Source organism: Stigmatopora argus, chromosome 10 (genome assembly GCF_051989625.1).
Source record: "Stigmatopora argus isolate UIUO_Sarg chromosome 10, RoL_Sarg_1.0, whole genome shotgun sequence".
Lineage (NCBI taxonomy): Eukaryota > Metazoa > Chordata > Actinopteri > Syngnathiformes > Syngnathidae > Stigmatopora > Stigmatopora argus.
In genome coordinates this window covers 8730328-8757465 of record NC_135396.1, presented here as the reverse complement: position 1 = coordinate 8757465, position 27138 = coordinate 8730328, and the positions used below count along the sequence as shown (strand labels likewise).

At 38.0% G+C, this 27138-nt stretch overlaps 1 protein-coding gene across 9 annotated transcripts in view; it reads right to left on the bottom strand.

The window, feature by feature from the left end:
• The window catches only part of ncam1b (neural cell adhesion molecule 1b), a 53260-nt gene that overhangs the window by 18878 nt on the left and 7244 nt on the right, over positions 1-27138 (bottom strand). For 4 of the 9 annotated variants that reach the window (XM_077610790.1, XM_077610789.1, XM_077610786.1 and 1 more), the window contains exons 2-10: positions 12391-12465; positions 11727-11936; positions 10434-10577; positions 9015-9152; positions 8604-8721; positions 7931-8091; positions 6950-7092; positions 5740-5763; positions 127-156 (exon numbers count right to left, since the gene is read on the bottom strand). In XM_077610790.1, the coding sequence (XP_077466916.1) occupies positions 127-156; positions 5740-5763; positions 6950-7092; positions 7931-8091; positions 8604-8721; positions 9015-9152; positions 10434-10577; positions 11727-11936; positions 12391-12400 (978 nt within the window). In that variant the 5' untranslated portion in view covers positions 12401-12465. The remainder of the gene's footprint in view (positions 1-126; positions 157-5739; positions 5764-6949; positions 7093-7930; positions 8092-8603; positions 8722-9014; positions 9153-10433; positions 10578-11726; positions 11937-12390; positions 12466-27138) is intronic. The other 5 variants (XM_077610788.1, XM_077610792.1, XM_077610794.1 and 2 more) reach the window with 2 other exon arrangements.

Genomic DNA, 27138 nt, shown 5'->3' with positions numbered 1-27138 from the left:
TACGGTAGATCTCTAGTTAAAACATTTTTTTTTAAATCTGCCATTGATAATTGCATTCAACTCCCTTGTAATGGGAGATGGATGAGTTTAAGAAAAAAAAAAAGAAAAGTCATGCATTTAGAATACCTTATGTTGCTCAGGACGAGTCCATGATGCCTGTAGAGGAGAGAAAACAACAAACAACAACAAAAGAAGCAGAGTAATTCTTAGAAGGCAATCCTTGTGCGGGTAGAAAAATAAGAAAATAATGTTTTTTTTGGGTGCTGCAAGTAGGAAGTGTCGTATTTTATTTTTTTCCCTTTACGTCTCCAATACCTGAGCATGAAAGTTAGATTTGATTGAAATGGTCTACCCATCCATTGTGGTTATACGTTTCATATTGTCTATTGTGTGACAGTCATGGCTGGGATTTTAAATATTTTCAGTAATCCCTAGTGTCCTCCTTAGAAGAAAAACTGTGTCTGAGCTCCATTAAGACTTACGGCGACTGGCATCATGATAGGCTAAAGGCTTTCAAAGAGAAAATTAAAAAAAAGGTATTTGATTTATCAGGAGTCATTGTTTTAAAATAGCTTTGAAATGGTTGATTTGCTTTCTATTTTCTACATTTTATGCACTAAAACTATGTAATGTTGCATTTGCTTTTAATCAACTTACAGCTAAATATTTGCATTCAAATGAATAACTGGAGTTTAACAGATAATTTTCCCTTTTGAATATGTCCCAGGGACCCATTTTGTACTTTTTAAACCCCGGTAAATCTTGGCAATGATGCTGGTTGCCTTTTGCCGCTAAAGAATGTATTCAACGCCTAAATGGTCGGCACATTTGTTAACTCTTAGTAGGTTGTAATAAAGTTCACATCACATTAATTCTATTTTTATTGTAATAGTTATATTCAGCAGGAGTATTATGATACAGTTTAATGGCATGCTACAAAAACATCTACTATCAATCAGTCACTTCTGAATTTGTACTTTTTTTGGTCTTTTGACAAATAAAATAAAATAGATCCACATCTATGGCCAAATCAAAGGCCTTTGTTTGTCGAGCGCTCGTTAATAATTTAATTTAATTTTGAGACTATTTTGCTAGCACCAGTGTTTAAATTGGAATAGTGGTAACAATTACATATATTCTTCACCAAATAAGTTAATTTTAGTTCCTACCTATTTTTCTATTGCGTTGGAAAACGGAAAGTGCCTACTAGAGGATTTTTTTTTATATGGATAGGATAATAACCTGGCAATTGAAGTACTAAGTTATTAGGGGGAGGGCCCCTATTTGCAGAGACTTCATAATTAAATATTTAAGTGACTTTGAAAAAAATCCACCGAGTGTCTATATTTTACAATCAGCATACTAGAAAAGCTTTCGCACTTACTGGGACAACATGCTATGCCCATTTAAGAAGAAAACTCACCAAAGACAAGAAACTTCACATAAAGCATGCTCAGAGGAGAATGCGTTAGAGCATGAAAATGAGATGCAATGGCGTAACACGTAAAATATCAAACAGCTCTTTCATCAGATGAAACAGCGAGGAAACTTGTGAAATAAGTGAATGCAAACTGGAATAAATCACCAGCCCAAAAAAGGTGACTAAAACCATCAATGCACTCCTAGTCCAAGTCCATCCTTCATTAAGTTGCAAATGATAGAAATGCAGTTCACTGATGTAGGAGAAGTGGACTGCTTAATTGAGTTATTTACCCTGAAACTAACATCTGGACCACCATGCAAAAGTATTTGGAGGTCTAATTGAGTGTTTAAAGGTGAGCGTCAACGTGACTTCTCTATCACTGAATACAGCAAACTGCAATGCAAAATCAATACATGGTAGTGCACAAATGTCTATAGGCCACTCCTATTTTTCTTATTTTAACTACCCTTTTTACACCCACCATTCTAATGTATAAAAAAACTAAAAACCGTGCTCATTTCAAGATTACTAAACCCCCAAATCTGAGTGTGGCATGAGACTTTTGTGCAACAATAAACCTAATACACAAGGTTGTAGTACGCTTGTGGGCTATATATGAGTGTTGTTGGCAGCACGCACATTCAATCCTGTAATATCACTGAAACCTTGCACATCAGTGCAAACAGCAGTTAGCCACGTTGTCACAGTCGCTCTGCGGAGGAGCTATAGCCTTAATCTACTAGGCAGCTTAATAGTGTGGAACATCAGCACCTCATTCGTGCACAAGGCTCCACACTGCAGAGTACTGCGTCACTGTCATATGTGTTACACATGTTGGCTTAAGACCAAATGCATGGTAATAGGTGGTGTGTCTTGGGCATAACAAAAAATGAATGTGTGATAACGCAAACAACCACAGAGAATAATCATTGTGACAGCTACATCAGAACTCATTATTTTACTACCATTGAGGTTTATCTGCTGCACTGTTATCACGAGGGGACGGTATCCTGAGAACAAACCTTTGTAAATGTGCAAAACTCTGTCATTGTTTCAAACCCCTTGATTGACAAAGCATCACCACACTGCTGAGCATTCAAGCCCACACTAGCCTTTTGTTTCCAGGGAAGACAAAAAGTACAACAATATAGTTAGTCTCTGATGTCCTCCCCAAACTGGGGCCGCAATAAAAGACTTAGTCTTTTATTACACGTTAAATAATTTCTTGCGGCATGATGGTAGAAAGGTTAGCGTGTCCTCCTCACAGTTCTGAGGACCGAGGGTTGAATTTCTGACCTTTATGTGTGGAATTTGCATGTTATCCCATGTTCATCAGTTTTCTTTGGGTACTCCACTTTTCTCCCACATCCCCCAAAAACATGCATGGTAGGCTGGGTGAACACTCTAAATTATCTTTGAATGATTGTTTGTCTCCTTGTGGCCAACAATTGGCTAGTAACCAATTTAGGGTTTCCACTGCCTGCTGCTCATAGTTGACTGGGATAAGGTCCAGGACCCTCGCAACCCTTGTAAGGATAAGCGGTAAGCAAAGTTACTTAACCTTTATCACTTTTATGATAAAAAAAGAACATGAAAAGTTCTCAATGGTCCACTAAAAATTGTCTTGTTTTCCACCTGCGCTACTTTAATTTTTAGAATAATCAAAACAGTATGTTAATAGCTGAGATAAAAAAAAAACAAGGTAAGTATTCCCTAGAGGACACTCCTTTTCTGGACATAGTTGCTTTACTCCATAATTTTAATTTACGTAATCACCACTTTTATATTGTGGGATCTTGTGATCTTCTTCCTAATCCTCATAGGGGAACATGAGCTTCACACCCGATATCATACAATGATGTTGCTGAATACTGTGGTAAGCCTAGTAAAAATGCATCTCGGGGTGGTAAGTTTTACAGTGGAGGCCCGCTGTGAGAAGGGTCTAGCAAAACCAGACAAAGACGTCTTTAAGCGAGAGAAACAATGAATCTGTCAGAGCGCAGCAGCTGTAACTCGAGTTGCTTTACTTTTTGCCCTGTAACAAAAGCTGTATTACAACCAGACCCAGTGTGTGTGTGCGTGTGTGTGGTGGGAAGGCTTCCTGTCTGAAAGCTGAATGGTCTACTCACCACATTCAAATAAGTTTAGACGCTATGAATGAATGAATAAAGTTATGTTTCATGTCACTTTTGTTAACCAGAGGGAAAATGTCCCATGGAGTACTGAATATGATAAGCATTCTAATTATACTGTAGGAAAGGTCACACCCTAGAAACTGATCCTGGCAAGACAGTATGTTGAATATCCATCTGCTGGGATTTGTTTATCGAAGAGATTCCATATCATGTAATGTATGAAAATAATGCACCATATCCTCAAATGCTTATGTGAAAGCAGGTACAGTGATGCTAACTTCACTAACATTGCAACACCTTTCATTGTCTTAAAGTATCATTGGAACCAACTGGTAGGCCCTTGAAGTTTCCACTTCACTTCTCTATGAAATATTTCAGAGACTGAAGACATTCCCAAACGAGCAGCTAATTAGCTTGAGCGTTTAGCATAATGCAAAGATAAACTGGCTATTCAATGTAATACAAGCAATCGACACTGTAAAATCAGCCAATGTTTTTTTTTAATGGATGCAAACATCCTGGATGAAATACAGCTGTTGTGATGCGTACAGATGGCATGACAGATGCACATCAGATGAATAGAACAAGACAACAAAACAATTAGCAGCCATTTTACCGTGCATCTTTTTTTCACTCCACTTTCTGCGCATCTGCAGAATATTTACAACTTGGGGTTGTAAATAGATTTTTATCCAGCTCCTTGACTAGACAAAAGGGCCGTTCATGAAGCTGCTAATGGTTTCTTAGAGTCTGTACTCAGGTCAGCAAAACACACTGTTGCCACTGTGCGTGAACAATCAGAAGGTCTGAACTGTTCCTTGCCTATTTTTTGGTTTGCTGGAATTCACTTTATCGACTGCCACATTCAGATATAATCTTTGCAGCGGCCATAAATGTTTGCAAACCCATAAAATGGCTTTAAAAAGATCTTGGCAGTGTATTCGGTTTTGAACACAGGTCACTCGATAAAATGGTAGGTGTGAAGAGTTAAAGTGTGACTGTGCCTCTGCTCCGTGGGCAGAGAGAAAACAAGGAATATCGTGACGTGCTTCATATGGCGGCAGTGTTCTTTTTGCATTCGGAGTACCATGTGTCGTTCGCAATCTATTTTTGATGATCAAACACTCGCCTCGATGAGCTTGACAGGTGGCTGTAAAAACACTGAACTTCTGTTGTCCACGCACAGAAACAGGCTGGAAAAAGTAAACCATCGAAAAAAAATCTTTGCAGGCCACCATTGATGTTGCAACTTGAGTGGGCGAGCGTTTGACTCTCAAAAGACAGACGGGGAAGAGAACAACTTTTCTACACGGTCCATTTAGAGTGACCATGACAACAATGTTAGACAGTCTAGACCAGGAATTCCAAAACTGGTGCATAAGATTGAAAAGGATAAATGGGGGTTACGACACATATTGGTTACGATTTAGCCAAACGTGATTTTTTATGGAGGGGTGGTTATAATTAAAGGGTTATTTTAAAGAGTCATTGCCAAATTGGATGACATTGAGGGCCCAAGATGTCCAATTCATATTAAGCAAATGATCACTGCCAGATATCCTAGTCAAAATGGCGTTGAAAGCTGAGCATTCCTAGCCAGTCCTCTGAGTTTAAATGAATTTGTCTAAAAAGTGGGCAGGTGCAAATTGGTGCTCCATCTTTGTCTGAATGTGGTAGGGGAGCATGGGTTAAAAAGCTGTCAAATGCATCCTTATGTTTTTAAATGAAGGATTCTTTAACAACAAACTGTACTGTAACATCATTTCAGGTAAACATTTTTTATTTTATTTACTAAACCAAATGGTTCATTGTAATACAGTAACCATTTAGGAAGTGAGTTCTGGAGCAAAGTTTTGGAGAGGCTGGTCTAGACAACTACTGTATGGACATGTGCATGGATGAGTCAACCTCATGCTACAATGCAAAGACTGAGTGATCAATAGACAAGAGAACATGGTGTTTCACTTTTTCTTTTTTTTCTTTTTTTGTTACGTGACGAAAAACCACCCAAATGTCATGCTTCTACGGCAAGATAACAACTATTTACAGCTACACTCGGCGCGCATGCAGCAGTTCAGTCAGTGATTTAGTTTTCTATTTAGACTCTGGAAAACTGATTTGAGCCAAAATCTAGAGGCGAATTTTGCCACAGTACACCTGTGTGCCACACTGATTTCATACCTGATAGATCCTGTTTAGGTGTGCCTGTAGGGAGAGAATGTAGTGCATGTAATGGAGCAGCTCTACAATTCCGCCATCAAGAACACCATTCTCTCAACATTTTCCCCCTCATTACTTCACAGCCGTAGCGAGACCCTTGAGAAATAAGGCCGCATGAGCTTTGTGAGGATAATAGCCAGGCAGGCTCATTGTTTTTGATGATTTGACCATTAAATATTATGGGAGAATATTGGTCAAGGATGTAATGGACAGTAGCGCTTCATGCGCCCGATACAAAAACAAATTGAAAGCATGTGTGTAGTGTGAAGTCGAAGGGAAACAATAAAGAGGATACAGTTAAGCGTAAAATGTAGAACCCTTTCAATCACCAGCATGAGCAGGGCAATATGTGATTGAAAATACTAAATAAACACTTGATCATCCAAGTGCTCATTGTAGCAAAACAGGAAGAAGCAGACATCAAGTTTAATCACAGAGCCTGGATTCAATTAGAATGTGAAGGGGAGGATTTTTTTTCCTTTTGACATTTAGGAACATTTTTTTGACATTTGGAAATGTTTAAGTGGAATCTAATTTCCGCATCGAAAGTTGAATGCAGTATTGTGGAGGTAATTGCGTGAGAACGAGTCGCTTAATTTGGCAGATTAAATATGCGATGCACAAACATCTTGGAGTGCATTGCATGCACATTCTTTTAGATAATTATTAGACATCTTGAAATCATCTGTCTTTAAGAGATTGTCCAGTTTGATTTTGGCTACTCATGAATTTGCTTGTTCATCCATATATAAATGTAAGTAACCTGTACTGTTATCCAGTGCAGTTAAAATGTTGTTTCGCTCCAAAACACTGTCAAAGTTTTGGTGCAGACATTTAGCGTTAGTGTGCACATTAGAGATGTGCTAATTAATTCGATCAATTTATTGATGATGACTAACAATAAAAAAATATATACACTGCAGGTCTGAATATTAAAAAAAACTGGCAGTTTACTTACCTTCAGACAATTTCAAGCTATTCAATGGACTGGAACAAACTGAGTTTCATTTTCCAAAAGTATATAATATAAGGCCATGATAACAACACACTGCAAACGTGCATGAACTAATAATAAAGGCATGAAAAACCTCATTTTTGCGGAGCAAATCAGATCACCAAATAAAGTTGGCTGTCAGAAATAAATTCAGAATAAGTTTTATTTTTGGTTTACCTGCTCGCCGTCGGTAAAAACCCGGTTCCCGTAGCTCCAGCTGATGGTGGGCGTCGGATCCCCAGAAGCCTCACAAGTTAGCATGACCTGCTCCTCCATCTCGGAGGTGCTTTGATTCACAATATAGGTGATCTTAGGTTTGACTGTAAAAGACAACGTTGTTCCAAGTCGTGAGTGCTTGAATTGGGATTAGTGCAAAATGACGATGAGTGTTTTGACGTGTGAGGGGGAGGCGTTAAAGCTGAACCATAAGCCGTCTACTCCCAGCAGTAGCAAAATAACAATAACTATGCAAAGGAACCACATTTTAATTCAGGGGAAATTAAGTCTGTGTTAGAAGGCTTGGTCTCTTGAAGTTTATATTTCACCAAACTATAGCTGAGGTGTTTTGAGATTGCTGTCAGTGGAGCAAAGAAAATTAACACGCTCTCACTGAAGCGTGAAGTTGTTGTTTTCCTCGCCCTCTGCGGAGGATAAACACATTGAGGCATTCCTACACAGTAATAATTGAGGATTTTACAATATTCATTAGAGGGGACACATTTGCAACACTGTGTTAAAACTGTGAATAGCCACTGGTAATTATTTGATGAACAAAAGAGCAGCTGTCTTGTTTCTGGTGTCATTACACATTACGCATTGATTTCTGTTTTTTAATTGAATGACTAGAATATTAATATGATATCAGAGAGAGTGAAGGCAAAACAAACTAACACTAGTGTTTGTGTGGGAGCATATAAAAAAAACATGATGGCGCGATGCTTTGAAGATGACAATTGTGTTTGAATTGGAGGATATTTATAGATTGCAGAGGAGAGTAGGCTAAACCATGTGGCTGAACACCACTTCTAGATCGCATAATTAATTATAATTTCTGACTCAAATGTAGCAAAAGGAACACAGCACATACTACTACTCCAAAAAGTCATGCCTACACACTTCACAGTCTATCCTTACCTAGGGTCAGTATTTCCCACTCACCAAATACTCTCAAACTAAGCTCCTGCTCAGCTTCCCCAGCCTTGTTTTTGGCAATGCAGGTGTACTCGCCCTCATCGAGCTTGCTCACATCCATGATGGACATTTCCGAGCCATCCTCATTGAAGCTGTATTTCTCTCCCGCCTCCAAAGTTATTGTGTTTCTGGAGGATGAATAGAACATACAGCTTTTACATATTACACATACATCTGTACTTATTGGAATGAAAATAGAAACATGGTTGATTGGTAATACTATTGACTAAGCCAAAGATAAAATGGTAGCAGTCCAGGGGCCAGAAGTTTTTTTTATTTTTTTTTATTTCAATTTAATTTTTTCTATGTATAGTATTTTAATAAGTGCCACACAAAAGGTTAGAATAGGAGGACTGGCTGCGAATGCTCATGTTTCAGTGCCATTAACTGAGTTAGCCGTCCACATTTGGGAGGGATGGCAGTGCTAATTTATCAAATGGATCAATGAGTGCCTGATAAAGAGTAAAGGACAAAACACTTTTTAATTGTCTTAAGTGGATGAGGCATCCAATGACTAATTAACACAAAACATCTGATAACGAATTGTGGGTTATTAAATTATACCAAAATACAATTGATGAATCAAAGAAAATGTATAGTAGCACTATTCATGCTCCTCTTTCTAGGTGGAAACAGTTACCTTGTCCAAGTCACCATTGGTTCAGGAAAACCATCAACTGCACAGGTCAACATGGCAGATTGGCGCACATCTGCTGTGGCATTAACCTCTGACTGCCATACTCTGATTGTTGGGAGCACTGTGCAAACACACAGATAAGGTATATATGCATGTCATCTCTCTATTCACGAAAAAACAGGAAGGGGATGCAGAACCAAAATCAGTGTTGAAAACAGAACACTTTCATCTTTGAAACCTTGTCCTTTATGGCTTTGAACTCTGAAGGAGACACGCATACATCGACTAGTATAACTGCTTTGTGCTATCCAGTTGCTGTGGGCAACTGTTTCCACATTCATGCCTTAAGCTTCTAAGGATACATACAAGCATGCACACACACATACATACACGGTGAAGAAATATTTTACTAACCGTTTACGACGACCTTGATAACCCGTAAATCAATCTCGCCACGGGCCATCAGGCGTCCCTCACAGGTGTACGATCCCTCATCTGTTTTCTTTATGCCACGGATTTGAAGATGGTTGTTACCCAGCACCTTAAAGCGAACTTGATAGAGAAGATACAAGCATTGTTAGGGATTGTCGAATCATGCAAGAGTTGTGATGGACTAGTGAAAAAACTTGAAGAGTGGCCCAATGGAACCACACGGACATAGACAGGTGGTGTCTGACATATTAGAACTGTCATCATTTGGGTGGGTGGTCTAGCGTCTCACAGCGGTGGCAAACGTCAAAAATCATATTTCGTAGTGGGTAGAGAGAATTTTCAGATTTTGTGACCCTTTACCAGCGATGCATACAAAAATAAAGCCTAATGTTATCTATTTTTTAAATCGCTTTCAAATAGTTTCCTTTTTTCAATCATAAATTCTAGCAAAAAAATAAAAAAACACAGAAAATCAACTATTACTCAGATTTTCGTTTTGTGAACATGATTCCCACCTCTTTTGCCACAGCACATGTAAACATCCACCGGTTTTCCATGGGAAACAATCAAATTGGCCTTAATTGGTTTCAGTCAATTTATGGAACTTTTAAAAGGTACAAATCACCCATGTATCCACCAGTTACCACTCAGACAAAAGAACAGTAATTTTGTGTTCAACTGCACAGACCCAGATTCAGTGAGTAAATTTGTGAGTAATTTGAGATAATATCCACAAATTTCTTGTGACTCCTTTTACCAGCAAGCCACACTGGTCCCTTACCCGCCACTACACTCGCTCACCCGCTTCCCAGCGATACCAAGATGCAGCCCTCACACAGCGAAAACATCCCTCAGCCAATACCTTGTGACAGTGCACAGGGTCACTATCATGCCAAACAAGCACACAAAGGTAGTTTTCTTAAACGGTTCGCGGCACTATATATTTCTACCTTTCTCAGTAGGATGAACAATCCTTGCAAAAAATAAAAACTTGAAGCCACGAAATTGCCAAGAATGTCAATATAGATAGCTGAGTACATATTCAGACCCCCCACTGTCGAAACATATTCAATATTAATGCAGTGCATACTGTATATAACGGAATATATCCTTATAAAACACGGTTTAAAATGAAATGTTAGCCTAATAAATTCGATAGCATTAATTCAAATCACTGTTACAACCCCCGCACGAGGTTGTGATATGATGTGGGAGCGAAATCACATTCAATACACTGTGATATTGCTCGGAGTCTCTGGTGAATAGCACAGTCAATTGCATTTTTACTTTCAAAGGCAAATTACTTTTTACACTCCCTTTTTAAAAGTGAGAGTGAAATGAGAGCGCTGTCCATCACCTAAATTTACATTTCATTTTGTGTTTATTTGATTGCCATCTTACCATCTTTTTCCATCTGTATTCTAGCTCCTCTGTACTTCCACAGGATGGTAGGAGGAGGAGAACTGATGACATCACACACTATGACAGCGCTGTCCCCTTCATTGAACTCTTGCGGTGATGGTGCATTTGTGAAGGTGATTTTCTCTGAAAACAAATAAGTTAAACATGTTTTTTTCATACATATTGGTTTTATAATATATTTATGCAAAGGCATATTCTCAAAGCTTTAAATGATATGATTCCGACTGGGCAACTTTAAAACTAAATTTCTCCAACTCAGCAGGCCATAAAATATTTTGAAATATATTTGCATATTTGTGGGAAGGTGCACACGATGATTTCTTCCTACATAGGAACTTGCTTGCAATATCCTTTAACAACTATTGGAAGTATAAGGTCTGGAGGTTCAAACTCAGATTTATGAGAATAATGTAAATTATTAAAGATAATGGCCCAATATTTTTTTCATTTTACCAATCACTCAACTTGCCATATTTTATTCTTTAAACAAGCTATTTTAAAACAACTAGGTCCTTTTAAGCAGGATTTTTTCCCTCCAGAAATTAGTTTGCTCAGGTTTGCTTTCCATGTAATTTAATCAGGTTCCCCTGGCTGACTATATTTACAGCCGTGTACTTCCATTCTTAACTAACCAAACTGATTGATTGAGTTTGCTGGTGGCATTGAACCACTACGGCGACCTTAAGCACTTGACTCAGGTCAAATGTTGCAGACTCGATTGAGCTGTAATCTTATCTGGTGACGTTCCGTAGATTAGAAAGATAAAAGTGTCCTTTGTAACAGTCTGTGCCTACAGGTGCAAACAATAATTGGAAAAGGGGGTTGACATTGAGGTTAAAAAAAAGGAGTCTGGCCATGCCCCCTTTCAAAATACATGGGCATTTTACTTTGCGGAAAGTAAAATAAATATAAAAAATCTAAGCATCAAACCATTTAAACAGGCTCTCCTATGCATTATACGCATGGCTTACTGCATTCTATCAAATAAACAGTGAAAGAGGAGAAAAGCGAGGCAAAACTCAGATAGACGTGCCGATGCACGGCGTTTATGGAAAATATAAGACTTTCATCACAGTGGCTGAAAAACAGACAGAGTCATTAAGCAGCCTTGTAACGGTCTTCCGACCATTTATCGAACTGATGAAAAATCTATATGCCAAAAAAAGAGCAAAAGAGTAATGTGTTTCCCTACAGTAGTCAATACAATACTACACGTTTAATAAACAAAATGCTTGTTTTATTCGGCTTTGAGTTTGTGCAGAACATACTTACGGAATATTTTTATGTTAACCGTTGACTCCCCTTGCTGATCTCCAGTGGTGGCGACACACTTGTACGTCCCGGCATTCTCTGTCACAGCTCGGTACAGCGTGAGGATGGATGAAGTCTCGTCGTTTCGGGTCACAGTTATGTCGGGTCTGTTGGGTTCTATCCTTTCGCCACTTGGCCCAAACCAGTCTATGTGTTTTGCACCGCCGATAACTAGAGAACAGTGAGGGGGAGAAAATGTCTATCTACAATGTATCTATAATGTATATGTACAAAGTAATAAAGAAACTCAATCAGTTCCCCTGGACCGAATAGTGCTGACAATACATTTCAGTTTTATACACTGAAGCTTCTGCTTTATGGGCTTCAACTCACGCTTCACCAGTGCCGGCTGTGTGACTCAGCAACAGAGGCAGAATGACAATTACATAACCTTAAAGACTACAAAATGAATTACACATGTTGGTGGTAATTACACTCACTAGGACATTGTGCATTTTACCTAGATTTCACTGAGTACAAACAATTCAATATGTAGCGATTATCTTCCATCCATTTCCTTCGGGGTCAATGCAGATTGACAGTCATTTTATCATCTGGATTTTGTTTCAAGTGTATCATCCAAAAAGTGTGATTTTACAGTGTCAGGTCGACTTGTCGTTCTTACCTTCACACATGAAGAATTTGGACTCCCCGATACTGATTTCACCATGATTGGGTGTGATCTGCACGTCCAATGACACTAGAAAAATGACACACAACAACATCCAAGATTAAATGAAAGAATACAGAGATAAAAGTAAACTTTGTCGTGAAAAAGGACACTGTTGCAATAGCACTAACTTGACACTAAACAGTGAAAATTGAAGCACCCGTGTTTGTAAAAAAATAAATTTAAAAAAAGGAATTATGTTTAAGGTCATTAGAAAATACCAACTGTGTCTTGTCTGTTCATTACGAGATATTAATAATATATACAATAATATTAATAACACTGACTCAAAAAAGACTCATGGAGGCAGAGTTGAAAAGTCTAGATTTCTAAAAGCCTAGACTTGATCAATGTCTGAATGACAAAAAGACCATTTCTTTTTGGTCAGAATGGGGTCTGGATTGAAGCCTTTGCCTTCCTAATTAGAACAAAGCTGCACTTGTTTCCCGAGGGGAGCAGTTAGTTTCCCGGGGTTGAGAAATGTAACTAAATAGATCCCAAATCCGGCTCTATATCGTCAGGGTGTCAAGGCGAGAGCAAGTGGAATTACAAAGGGCAGGAAGCTTCAGAGAAAAGGCCAACTGAATCAGCTAGTAATGTGAAAGGATGATTAAAATTAACTTGATTTTGTCCTCTGGTGTTTTGTAACAAATCTATTAAAACATCTAATCTTGCAGTGACAAAAACGTGGAGAGTAGACATCATTTAATGCATGTCAAAACGGACAAAAAAAATTAATTACACTACTGCCGTTGATCAAAAACCTGAGTACGCGATGCAAACTTTCACACGTGCTATTTCTCACGACACTTAGCTGCGAAGTTAGGCCATTTCTGCCTCTTTAAACTGGTTCCATGGAGAAAGAATCAAACATGAGCAATGTTGATTCCCATGTGTCTGCTCATTAGTGTCACAGTAAAAATGGGTAACCTAGGACCCTAGGCGTTTGAAGTTTCAACAACCTGCAACCATATTGTCAGCTTTGGTGTACTACAAACTGACCTGCAGGGATTTTCTTCTTTTTTAAATCCTATGGTTTGTTTTGGACCACTGATCACACTCTCGGGACGTAAATGTCAGCTCCTTTTCAGTACAAACAGAGTAATCTGCCCACCCTGCTGATCGCAGAATCAATATTATTCTCCTGTTTACCAAAAAAATAAATAAAACCCTTTCCCAATTTGGGAGTTATTTGATATAAATCGAAAAATAGCCCTGATACTTAGTAGTACTATCGGAAAGCAGATGCAAAGCTCCTTTCACTGTGTAGTTAGGTACCAGACGGTAATTGCTCTCTTGTATCAAACGTTTAAGAGGCTAAAAAGCTGTGGAAGTCTTGCTAAAGGGCACAGACATGTTCAAAGCGGAGGGAGTGGGGAGGCAAGTGACACAAGAAACTGGAAATTGAATCCGAAGGCGAACCCCCTGGAGACTAATCAATTTGAAACCCAAGACTTCACACCGATAGTTAGGGAGTGTGCTTCAAGATGAGACAGGCACAAATTAAAATGTCAGTGTAATTTTTGAGACATATTCTACACTTACAGACACTAGGAAGTTCTAAATGACTACTTACTAAAACACAAGCACTATACTTATATAATTTGTTTATGCATAACAAATGGCAGATGGCATTTTCAAATGAGTCAGTGGGGCACATGTCAGTGCAAAGCAGGAGCTCTGAGAGGTAACTGAGGATTTTAACAGCCGCCACTGGCACACATGATATTTTTGATGATCTCTCAAAAATAGGTGAATAGTTCAGAAAACCACCCAAGGGGTGCCCAATTGAAGCACACATTTGAAGTGTCCAAGATCAATGTATTACTTAGCAAGCAGCTGGTTCATGTCAGAAGAGGCAACCATAAGTAGTCTCGTGAACAACTTTAAAACAATTTAACAATCTGTTGTCTTAATGAGATTGTGAACATGTTGATGATCTTAACGATCTAATATTGCCATATCGCATATCCTCACCAGATAATGGGCATTTAGCATGGCTAAAATCTCAAAACTGTTATGCATCCAACCACCCTTTGAAAAGTAAATCTGTGTTACAATTATTGAAGAAGGCTGAGGTAAGAGTAACAGAATTGGAATTTGTCAAGTTCCCTTCAAAGTAATATTCTTTGGACCAACGCCGGAAACTGAAAAGGATTTTAAAAATGAACAGGAAACTAAACTACTGGGAGATTGAATGTTTTGCCATAACTAGGTCACCATCATCTACATGAGTTCATTTTGGGTGTCTGAGCATGTCCTGGGCCAGAAAAAAAAACAAAAGACAAAAACACAGTTAGGAACATTACTCCAGTTTATGAGGAATTAAAAACTTCTGGTTAATTTTGTCCATTAAGTTGTACACAGCATTGCTCTTTGGGCATGTGTTCCAGTTTCTCTTGGCAAGGTGACTTAATAAATGAATCATGAATTGTTCATGCTCCAAATGAGTGATGTTACAGTTAGGATCGCCATTATATGCTGGGTAGAACATAATAAATGGTTGTTGTCACTGGGTGATAACATCCTGTTTTTATTCAGTCTTTGTTCCTCACTAACAAACAAACATAGCAATATTTCAAGGTGTGAGATATTTAAAAAATATATATATATACAAAACGCACTATCCATACATACTGCTCGAGTGAATAGGAATGAGAGAGACCCTTAAAATTGTGTAGTCAGTATTTTGAAAATTTTTCCTACAGAATATGCCTCTACAGCTTGGATAACAAACAGGTCTCAAGGACCTAAATTTGAACAATTTGTATCTGAATGTTTCTGTCAGACATCATAAGAGCAGAGTCATATCTGGCCTTCTGTTTGCAGTTGTTGCTAAAGACCTCTCACAAAGAAAAGAAACATTTGACATCTGCAAATAGATATGTGATTTAACATTTTCTTTAGCTGTTGCCAATGTCATATATTTATGCAGAACCATTGTGGTGACAGAGGGGCAGCTTGCAGTATCAATAATTCAGGTGTCTGTGGATCAAAAACTAACTTTTGGTGTTAAATTAATGAACCCAAAAAGCTAATATGTACTAAGTGCAGAGTTCCCAGCCATTTACTTTTGTAGAAGAAAAAACAAAACATGTAATTAATGAATTAACTGTTGAGCAGTCACATGAGTGTTTGTTCCAATTCATGATACTTTCTTTAGCCCAGCTTTTGATGCATTGTGTATTCTACCCAAGCTCACATGTGCACTCATGTGACAGATAAGAGGTTGTTTCATGTATTAAGATGATATAAGTGCTAGCCCTTGAGCGACAGTAATCAGCAACTGGTTCTTAAGTCAAATAAAATGATTGCCAAAACCCATCCTCTCGAGCTTGACTTTTTAAACATTTTAATTCAGGTTCCCTACAGGAGCGCACTGACTTTGCCACGGTTACGCTGAAAGTGACTGATAAGAGCAAGGAGACAGATACAGTATATGGAGATGGGGAATATCTGCAGTGCGTGGTCCCTTTACTCCACTGTCTCTCAGCTATCTTAGAACAAGTCCTCGGGTGAATCAGTCTTTGCCTCGACCTGAGTTATGACTCGCTTTACTTCACAATTATGCTCATTATCTATTCTGCCAGCGTAGCACACGCATGAACTTCAAAAGCACCAAACAGTTGACGGTCAGAGTTAAAAAGTTTAATGACCACTAAGCTAAAGGAGTGTGAGGCACACCTCCCCTAGGGACACCTCAAGGGGAGTAGCAGCGGCTCGAGAAAAATCAAGTATACATTTTTGAACCTGCAAAGCAACAGATATTCAAAGGAATTTATTTAGTAGGACACAGCCCGGTTACACAGTGGTTACCACGTCCGCCTCACAGTTCTGAGATCAAGGGTCTCGTAGACAAGCACATTATATACCTCGAATATAACCTCAAAAATTATAAGCGTAATACTACCATAATTGTATATTCAGTAAAGTTTTTGTAAAAAGAAGCACAGTAGTTAATTATTTTGGTCAGTACCAAAGAAATTTTTGAAAAAATTCTCTCTTGCATCAAATTTTTAATTGTTATTTTATGTTCTCCGGGGAGGCTTACTTTGTACTTTGTACTTTGCCTTTGAAGACCACTGTACCAAACCTAATAGAATGCTAAGCTTGAGGTTACAGCTAAAAATCGTAAAAGACAGACTGGTCTTTTTCCTTAGTAATCTCGCCTCATTTTTAAAGGACTCAAAATAAACGAATAGGACCAATCTTATGTTGTCCAAAATAATCTAAAATGCTATAATTAGGGGGGAATTCATTCTTAAATTATTCATCTGCACATTTGCTTCACTGCTTCCTCTCTTGTCTGACATAAATTATGTTTTTCTCTAATCAAAAGCTAATTTATAATGTATTGATCTTTTTCTGCTTCATTTTCAAGTCAGAATGTTAGAGTCTCTGCGCAGATTATTTCGATTCCCTGAAAAGAAAACGCACAATCTGCTTGGTATTCTCTCATCTTGATTCCTGAATAAGGATTTGGGGATTTAGCATTTAATAGAGAAGTTTGAGTTGTGAAAATGAAGCCATATTTAAGTTAATGTAGCTTACTTAATTTTGGTTTTGAATCGTCAAAACACCACACATCAACAATCAATACCACACTATTTACCTGATTCTTAACAAAACTATTCATGTACGATCCCAATACTGCCCTTTCACAAAAATCTTTGTTTTAACTCTCAAATGCCACCAGAGTTTTATTACTTTATCAAGATTCAAGAAACTAGTGTTTTATATTAATAATTTGCTCATTTTAAGAAATTAAGACCGTATTTGCTTGCTTCTCATGCCTCTCAACTGCATTTTCACTCCCTCACTACCAGTTGCCATGGAAACATGTTTCTCTCTCCCTTTTTTCCCCTGGTGGTCTGACATGTGGGGTGATGGTTCCACACAGGTTGCCCACAACATAATCCAAACGGACTAAATTCCACCTCGAAACCTCATTATGTTTAAATAGCCCACATTTAAACAATTAATTTCAGCCTCAGTTTGTGGCTCCCTTGTGATGGCAATAACCCGGCAGGCTTTATATTTGTAATATTCTGTAACTGGTAGAGAAATGTATCATATAAAGGGCACAGTAATCCCCTGTCCCTAAAGTGTGTTTAAAAAATGTTTTCTCCAAAATAAAAAGCAACTACTGAAAAATCGAAATGACAAACTAATTTTCGTCTCCTCCATTTTGTTTGGTTAATTACCTCAGTGCTATTTGGCAGAGCAATCAAACAAATATTGCAAAGTGAAAAATAAACATTTCACATCTAATCTGCGTCAATGTCAGTAGGGATCCAATGGTAATTTCCGGTTTTACACAACAAGAAAGTGCAGCAGAGGCAACAGCAGCAGAATCTATAATACAGCTGTTTAAATTATTCAAATTTCTATTGGCCCTCAGAAGGAAATTGGCTGCAATAGTCGTAACATGAAATTTATTGTATAATTTCTGTTACACTACATGTGAAGCATATCCCACATTGGAAATTTAAAAACTAAACATCCATTTTAATCAAGTGTGAAACATTTATTCCCATCGTTTTTGTTTTAAATATTTGCCAGATAGCAATACCCTAGTTTCTTGAGTGTTTAGTGCATATTTGAAAGTGGGAGTATAAAAACAACAAGAAGAAACTGTACTACAGATCAGACTGTTTGTAATCTTGCCCAATCCTTTGGTGGCTTTAGAATTATTAAAAAAGAAAAATTCCAACCAATAATGAATCCTTAGCGTCATAAAAGTCTTACTAATTTAACTAAGCCTTCCTTTGAGACATCCCTTTTTCTCTGGCAAAAAAACCATATCTGAGAACAGTCGAGCACTACACTTCAGTTGCAGAGCAGAATTCGCTCTCATTCAGGCAATTTTGTCTAAGTGCCCCTCAGCATCTGCCTCAGCTGTGCATCACACAGCAAAGGCCCAGGGATGTGGAAAGCAGAGCTTCTGTGGCCCATCAGGCTGTGTACTACTGTAATGATTCCATGGAAGAAAAAAAAAAGAGCACGATGACATTGAGTATTTTGTACCAGATTTTTCTTTAAAGAAAAGGGAAGACTACAAAACGATTACGCACGATTAATTGTAAACTCAAACTCTAAGCACGTTGCACAATTACCATAATATCGGATCAAAATTATACCACAAAAGCACGGGGGAAAAATGTACATTCCCCCCAGGGCTAGCAGTGAACTTTGCAACCTGTGCTCATGTCTGTATGAGCAATCTGTCTCTTGTACTAAAAGTGACATGCATAAAGCAATGGAATAGAAAGTCTCCCTCTTGGAGACTGAATTCTGTGGTCAGCGTAATGTCTTTTTTCCCCAAAGAATGAGGAGTCTGTGTAGTCTGAACAATGACTGAAATGTTAGCATCTTTGCAAACACAATGAAACACCAGAGGACAGTCTTGATTTAAAAAAAAAAAGCTAATTCTTCTCTACTAATCATGTCATCCCTCATGGATCCCCTGTTACAGCTAGCCACGACACATTCCCATGAAAAAGCAGGGCCAAATCCGCTGGATTTCTTAGAAAAAAAACAAAGCCATTTAGCTGCTTAGAGGGAATCTGTGCAATGGAATACATAGCAACTTTGCCATTTTCATGGGTGTCTAGTATTTTCTGTATTCACAAAGTGGAAATTAAAGTAGTAGCCAAGAAGATCAGAAAGGCAGGAGGTAAAACAATGACCACCCTGCCACAAGCTGCCCGGGACAACACAGAATCCCTAAGTCTGGCATATGCACACCACTCTCTCTCTCTATCTGTCGATTTACCAGGCAGACACATTGGGACAAGCTGGATAACCCTGCCAGTAACTCCACAAGGAAATACAGGAATCAATAGGAGAGAATACACCATTTCAGGAAAAAAAATTCAAATAAGAGATAAGGGGAGCAGGAGGAGAGGATGAGCATCACTAGAGAAGTCATTATATAGCATGATTGGAATAAGGAGAAACTGCACTGGTTGTTCCAATCTACAAGCACATTATGCAACAGATGTAGCTGTATCTTGCTCATTGCGCTATAAACAAGACAACGGTGTAACGGACCACTCTCCACAGTTTAGCAGTCCATGTACTCCACTGAAAGACAATTCAGTCGTTAAAAACCTTCGCTTGTTTAGAGTCAGCAAATTTTTCCTTGTCCAGCTCAACTGACTACAATTTTGGTCAAGTATATCCTGAATTGAAACCTTTGAACTACTTTGAAATTACGTTGCAAGAGCCTCGAAAATTCATGGAGGTATTTAAAGAGATTGGTCTTACATATCACAGTGACTGTTGTAACAATAAAAACGAACAAATCCCGGTTTACCCTCTTGGATAAAGTGAATTCACATATGGATCAATTGGCACACCCATGACACAAGAAATCAATAATAAAGCTTCTATTCCTTTTTAAATCAAAGCCTTCATCTCCCCATCTCCGTAAAGAAATTTTACAACATAATAGCAATGAAAATTACTTAGGTGCTTTTATTGCTCAGTCTCGTCTTGCAATCCTGCAGTCATAAAGGGATGCAAATAATGTTATCTATCAGCAATAGGAGGCATGAAGCAGAAAGAGAATGTCATTAACTGTTAGTCTGCATCTTCAATTGCTAATTAGAAAAGGTATACATTTAAGAGGGAGGAAAATGGGAATGATTACCTGCTACGACTCTAGAGTCCGATTCACAGAGGCATCAATACGCATATATATGTACACTGAATTTCTCCTCTTTAAATAATCTCTCAACCAAGAATCTTTAGCTATCAGACCATGCCATTGCTTCAGTGTTGCTATCAGATGGATTTACTGTATCCTTTTGATATGGATGTGAAATAAGTCTCCTGCAGTAAGTACTCTTTAAAATAAATCTCTTTGAGGGCTGCACATGAGTAATCTGCTCTGCTAAGAAGCTAATTTGTTACATCTTCTGGAAAATTACACTATGAATTTTTGTGGACATTTCTGTCCTAGTTCTATGGCCTGTCTTTACCTGACAAACATCTGATTTCTTGTTGAGGGAAAATAGAATAGCCAGTATTTTTACCCATCAGATGTGGAAGAAAAAAAAACATAATCACTTTTTAAAAATTAGAATATGATTATTTCTCTGCGACTGGCTGGTAACCAGTCTAGGGTGTTGGCTGTCTTCCGCCCGAAGACAACTGGGTTAGGCTCCAGCAACCCTTTTGAGGATGGGCGCTATGGAAGATGAATGAATGAATGATTATTTCTAAATTAAATTAAAAAGGGAGAGAGGTTAACGAATGAATGCTGTAATGGTGGCAAGCTCAGTTTTTATTTTGGTCGATCATTTGATTTTATACCCTGCAAGCGTTGCCAACATGCACACCCCATGATGATCTTACGAACAGCGGCAGTCCAAATAGCAATAATCACAGGACACACTTTAGTCTCCGCCTGAATGAAGCCCAGTGTTAGGATGCAACCATCATTTCATATCATATCTACAAAAGTGAGTGCTCCCTACCCTTAGTCGGTAATTAGGCGATTCATTGAATTTTTATTTTTTTTAATAATCAGCCTTTTCTAAGATCACATTATTTCCAGCAGCATATCGTTGCTTTTATGTACAGAGATGTCTCTTGTCCAATAGAAAAAAATCCATGTGACCATTAGTCTACTGCCAGTCCAATTCAAATCCACATATTTTCTATAGTAGTATGTGGTTTTATGTGTCCAGAGAAACATTTTACTTCATTAATGTCTTTGGATCTTCATTTCTCTGGATTATATAACTACATTACTCAGTTTTTTATCGCTTCTAGGAAATACAGTGTACTTCTCAATGTTTGGCTACACTCATCAGAAGTCTTTCAATTAAATCCATTAACTGATGAGAAACATTAATGCTACTTCTACATCACATCCCTTCCAAGGTTGTTTGACGTGACCAAGTCTTTGCAGCAGCTCCTTTGAGAACAACAGATGGCACGAGGCACCTTACAATGAGATTACACACACGTAGACACACATCTTGTTGACCAATCAGAGGCAGGACAGTAAAAATAGACATAGGGATCGGGTTAAACACTTGGGATTTGAATGTTCTTCCTTGGGATTGACTCTAGATTCTAGCAGCATTTTCAGTAGAAGACTAAAACTAATAAATCTTTAAATAGAAAGGACTGATGGATATTTTTGAGAATATACTATCAAATGCACTGAAAAAGAACATCTCCCCACATACATGCAATGTTTTTTTCCATTAAAAAGGTGTATATGCTACAGCAAGGTGAATGAAAGGGTAGAATTATGGCTGGAGAAAGAAAGAAAATCTCTTCAATTTTGTTGCAGCTTTGCCCCATAATATAGAAAAAACAAACTGATCGCAATCATAACCATATGCTTCTTATATTTCTTTAAATGTTTAAGTTGCCAGTGTTGACACAAAAGATGTTTTATTTTTTTGACAAGGAGTAGCAAATTACAAGTATGAATGATATCCAAATACGTCATATGTAAACTAAGGTGCTGGCTAGAGGTGGGCTCGTGTTTTGCTTATTCCATCACTGTAATTTTAGAATTATGTGCAATGTCCCCATATTAACTGGGGTATTTCAGCCAGCAGTGATAAGTACTGGTTTCTTTTGCTCCTCTAGGGCTGTCATCTGCTTTTATAGTTTATGGCATTCATGAAAAAGATGCACGGTGGGGTTTGTGGCGCATCCGGCGTCTACTGGCAGCAACAGTAAAAGAGCTCTCCGGCAGTGGATGCCAATGACTCATACTGAGTGGAGATTGTTGTGAGAGACCAAAGAGAGATGGCAACTATACAATCAACATGCTTATGTCATGTTTGGGGTTTAAACTCAGCAAACCAGTGTGGTAAAAGTATTCTTTAAAAAAAAGCTTTCTTTAAGACTAACTTAAATAATCTTCTAGTTCTGTATTGATGTCTGTATGATAGCACTGTAACCTCCTACGCCATCCCTCATCCTCATGCAGAAACTCTTTTTCTTCCTCCCAGCCTCATTTTATTCACAGGATTATTTAATCTTCAGGTTTTATCCATAAAATATATGAATTAAAACCAGGATTTTCAATTTAAGCAGCGTATTCCATATGAATTGTCGAAAGGCTAAAATAACATTCAAATTCATTCACTTTCATGGTAATTTAGTTTAAATGCAGGCAAACTAGATTGTAAAAATGAAAGGCTTTCTATTGCATTAAGAGTACTCAGGACAAGAAACATCCAGTAATTTAATCTCACATCTATACTAATGAGAACACACTTATGTGAAAAATGTGTTACCTTTCAAATATTACACTAAGAGCATTGTTTTAGGTAGATGTGTCCTTGCAAGGGGTAACATGGTCTTTTTTTTTTTAAACAGATCAACTTTTCAGCATTGCATAAAACATCGGAATGACGGTTACTATAATGAATAATAATTTATAAAAATAATAAATAATAATCATTTTTTCCTAACCGATTTAAATAACTAATTGATGTATCAGTGCACACAAAATACATTAAAGACTGCTAAAATGTCAGCACTGTCAATGCCATCTGACCTAAAAGACCTGAAATGAATAAATTCTTACAAATGTAACAATAATCCAATCAAAAATACACTCCTCTTGATTCCAGGTCAGCACCCTTAAGAGTAAATACACAATTTGCTGCTGTAGCATTACAAGCACCGACACCACTACAGCTTTAGATTCCATAATTACTGATCACTTCAGATGCATGTCCTCTACTTAAGTACACGCGATGGAAGCTGTCCAACAGTCCATGTAAATATGAGGTTGGGAAAAATATCAGCATTAATTTTTGGCTACTAAACGGAAGGCATTGCTTCTAAAACTGAGAATGCACAGTATATCCTGTTATCAACAACTGCACAGTTTATTAGACCTTCAACTAAGAAAAGAGACCCGCTTATAGTCCACACACAATTAGTCAGCCTGCCACAGACAAGCTTACTGTGACGGTCTAGTGACCTCTAACTCAAAGGAGGCCTCTAATCTCTGCAAATCTTCTATCTGAACCTCCTGTTAACTGAGTCTGCTAGCACTGTAGTCAGCCTTCAATGATATTACTACTGATTTCCATGAAGCAACCTCAACAGGATGTGTACATTATCCGCAACAGCCGCTCAGAGAGCCTGGGGTACATGAGAAAGGGGAAAGTATCAAAGTAAATGCCCATAAAGACTTATAGCTTAGAGATTGAATGCAAACTATGTGTAAACCAAATAACGGGAGACATGCGTTTTCGGGGAATCAGCAAGTGTTTAATTTATCCACCAAGAGTTCAGGCATCACTGATATAGTGTAATGGCCATTCAATGGTCATTAAATATTCATTGGGATCAATCCACAACAAACTTGCAGAAAAGGTCACGGTGAATGTGAAGCACTCAAATTACAGAGTCAAAAATATCACCTTTGAGAAATGTAACCATTTAAAATATGATTTATTTTTGTTTCCAAGCCAGGGCACATTAGTAAATCATGTTTTTTTGTGTCATTCTACATCATCTAAGAAAAACAATTGCAATAATAAGCGTCATTCCTGCTCCTACAACTTCTTGCTGTTTTGTTCTGGTTCGTACTAAAATATTTATGCCAAGTTATTAAGCAATAACATACAAACTTGGTTGGCCCCTGCAGATGTTGCCAGGTAAATTAATAATAATAAAAATGTTCTCCTATGCCCTTGGGTGGCTGTGAAAAAAATCCACCTAGAGGGTGATTTATTCAACTCAATGACACAATTTTGAACACAGAAGCTCTAATTGTAAAATGTTTCATTTTTAGCTGAGCAATTTAGCTGCAAGAATCAGTGACACAATTTTGAAGTGGATCACATACGGCTTGAGCATCTACAGCTACCCTAGAGATAGACACTTCTTAGTGTGATCTAATTATTGATTAAAAAGAGGCATCATCCTACTACAACTCGTTGTCACAACTTTGGCTAAAGGTTTTTTTTTCGTACCCACCCATAATAATGGTAAAATAATATTACCTTACTGGCCTACTGGAGGCGTCTCTACTTTTCCAGTCAAAGATGAGTTTGCTCATAAAAGAACATGAAGTTAGTAAAGGGACACGCTATGGTGACTATATCAAAACAGACCCTGAGGCACAGAAGCTAGGAATTCAACCTGCTCTGAGCTTAGTGATGCATCCCATAGTTGTTCAATATAGAACGTAGCGTGATGCACATGAATGCATAAGTGAATGTATACTGCCAAACAAAAGAAGTGGAAAGATAAATTCTAGCCATCAGCATGTTGCTTTATAATGGCCACTGTTTTTCTCTCAATCAAACACAATGTGTGCTAGCTTTTAGGTTTGATTTGTGAGGAGTCATAAGCATTTCTTTCACAGATGGGGCAAGGTACCCTCCAGCATTGATGGTGTACGACATTACATGTGAGCCTGAGTACCTCATTCAAGGCTGTAATGAGTTCAATTTGAAATTCAGCCTTGTCTTTCCGTACTTTTCTTTTGAATTACAAATGAGTACATGAAAAAAACTAAGGGTGGGAAACTGGCAATATCGTAAAAAAAGCTTTAAGAAACACTTTATTTTTCAAGTCAGCTAGTTGTGAAACCCTTGCATCTTTGTTTTATGACAATTCGGTTTATCTGGAAACACAAACAGTCACTTTATCATCTTGGAGACAAATTGTTGTAAATGCAACGACTATAACATATTTACATAAATTTGAGATGTTTGGCAACTCTACAACATTTGCATTGAAATGACTCCGAGCAGTTTTAATGTTATCGGAAAAGCCCTAGTAAGATAAACCGAAAAACAGACAGAGTTCTGATAATAAGAGTCTATGGCAGCCTAATCCTAAACATTGGCATTTAATCAGTGTGCCAAGCATGTTCCTACAGAAACCTTGATGGATCCCTTCTCTAAATCCAGCAAAGTCGAGGCCAACATATGCCTAAAGCTTTGACCAACTAATGTTGTGTCCACAGGGATGCAGCGCTCAGCAAACTGGCCTCATTTTAATATAATGAGCGACAAGAACACACTGTTCTAATTTCTAGCTGGAGCTGACATCATTCCATCTTGCTGGATATGTAAAGATTAGTAAAATGACAAAACGAATGACAGCTTGATTTGTTAAAGAGCTGTTACAATAATTTCTGCTATGTGTAACTGTGTAACCTGATTCGTATGTAGGCCTCACAAGAATTAAAGATGCAAAGAAAATAGTTATCGCTGACTCTTCGCTGTGAGCCAGTGTTAAAGGAGAGCCATTTATGGACCTCCCATAGTGCTGCTGCCTTAATATGTCACGTGAACGTGTAATGTCATCTTTTTTGCATCCTGAGGCAGCACTTCTCCTTTCAACGTTTTAGACCTGGATCTGTCTGATCCACTCCCATTCACCACTGACTCGAGTAGTACTGAAGAGGAGAAAATCACAGTCTCTCTATCTGTGACCTCTTACTTTCACTGATAAACCATCAAACAAAATAATATTTTCATAAACGGTTCAAGTGTGAGAAGGGGAATTTTACAATGACCTGTAGTATGTTTGAAAACAAAGGATTCAGTTTAGTCTACTTAAATACTCTTAACATTTGCACAAAAACATTCAAAATGAATAGGAAATAAACTCTAAACCACCCTTTGCATTTTACCTGCCCTTTTTTCTCATAGGAGCTCCTTCCCAAATGTGTCTGTGTCTTTTTAATATAAATTTGCATAATAAAACTAGACACTGCCCACAGGCTTGTTTGCATATTAAAGAATTGCAAAAGACCAAAAGAGACTCAGCTGATTTCAAAAGGAATGCATTTGGGTTTTATTTTCAGTGGTATGTTGATTAGTCATAAATAACAGGATAATTCTAGTGTACTGCAGGATTTTGGCAGTTTTAAGATGTACATAAGGAACCGTGCAGCCTTTGCAAATCAGCCACATGTCCATCTTATGCTTAGAGCATTGTGGAACGAGTCTGTGTCATCACCGCAGTGATGTAACATGGACTAAAAGATACAATACCACTGTAAACAAGTGAGCTGGCAACATGAACATTAAAAGGGAAAAATTCTTGTAGAGCTTACTTTGGTTCCTTTTCCGAAATATGGCCAATTTAACATGTTCTTTAATCACATGACCCGATTATACTGACCAGGCGCTGTCATGTTTTGTGGGATTTGGTCGTTTTTCCTGGTGTCCTGTTTGCAATATTGTACATGAGTGTCACCTGCTGTGTCTTTTCTGGCTCTCCTTCCCTTGAGGTGTTTGTGATTGTCATCAGCCCCTGTCTGTGAATTTAAACTGTCTGTTAGGGGTGCCATCATTTTTCTGTCCATGGTTATGTTGCCTTCTGTCGGTTATTATTTACTGTCCTATTCTACTCTACAGCCATGGGAAAAATATTTTACCCAGAATATTAACATCTCAATGTTGTGTTTTATCTCCAACAGAGTAATATAACTAAACAGCAATCAAATATAGCTGTTTCTAGAGTCCAATTAAATTCTCCTTCACGCATGGTCAACACTGCGAAACAATCAAAAAGAAACATGCTTCTTTTTTATTTGCACCCCTAGCATGCACATGTATCTAAATCAAAATGAGATCGTCCGCGCTGAAGGTTTTTCTCTTAATACTGAAGCCATTTGAGTGGTTTCATGCATAACAAAGTGCCATTTGCTCCAGTGATGAATGTCGTCACCCTTTACTGTGCATGCCGGCT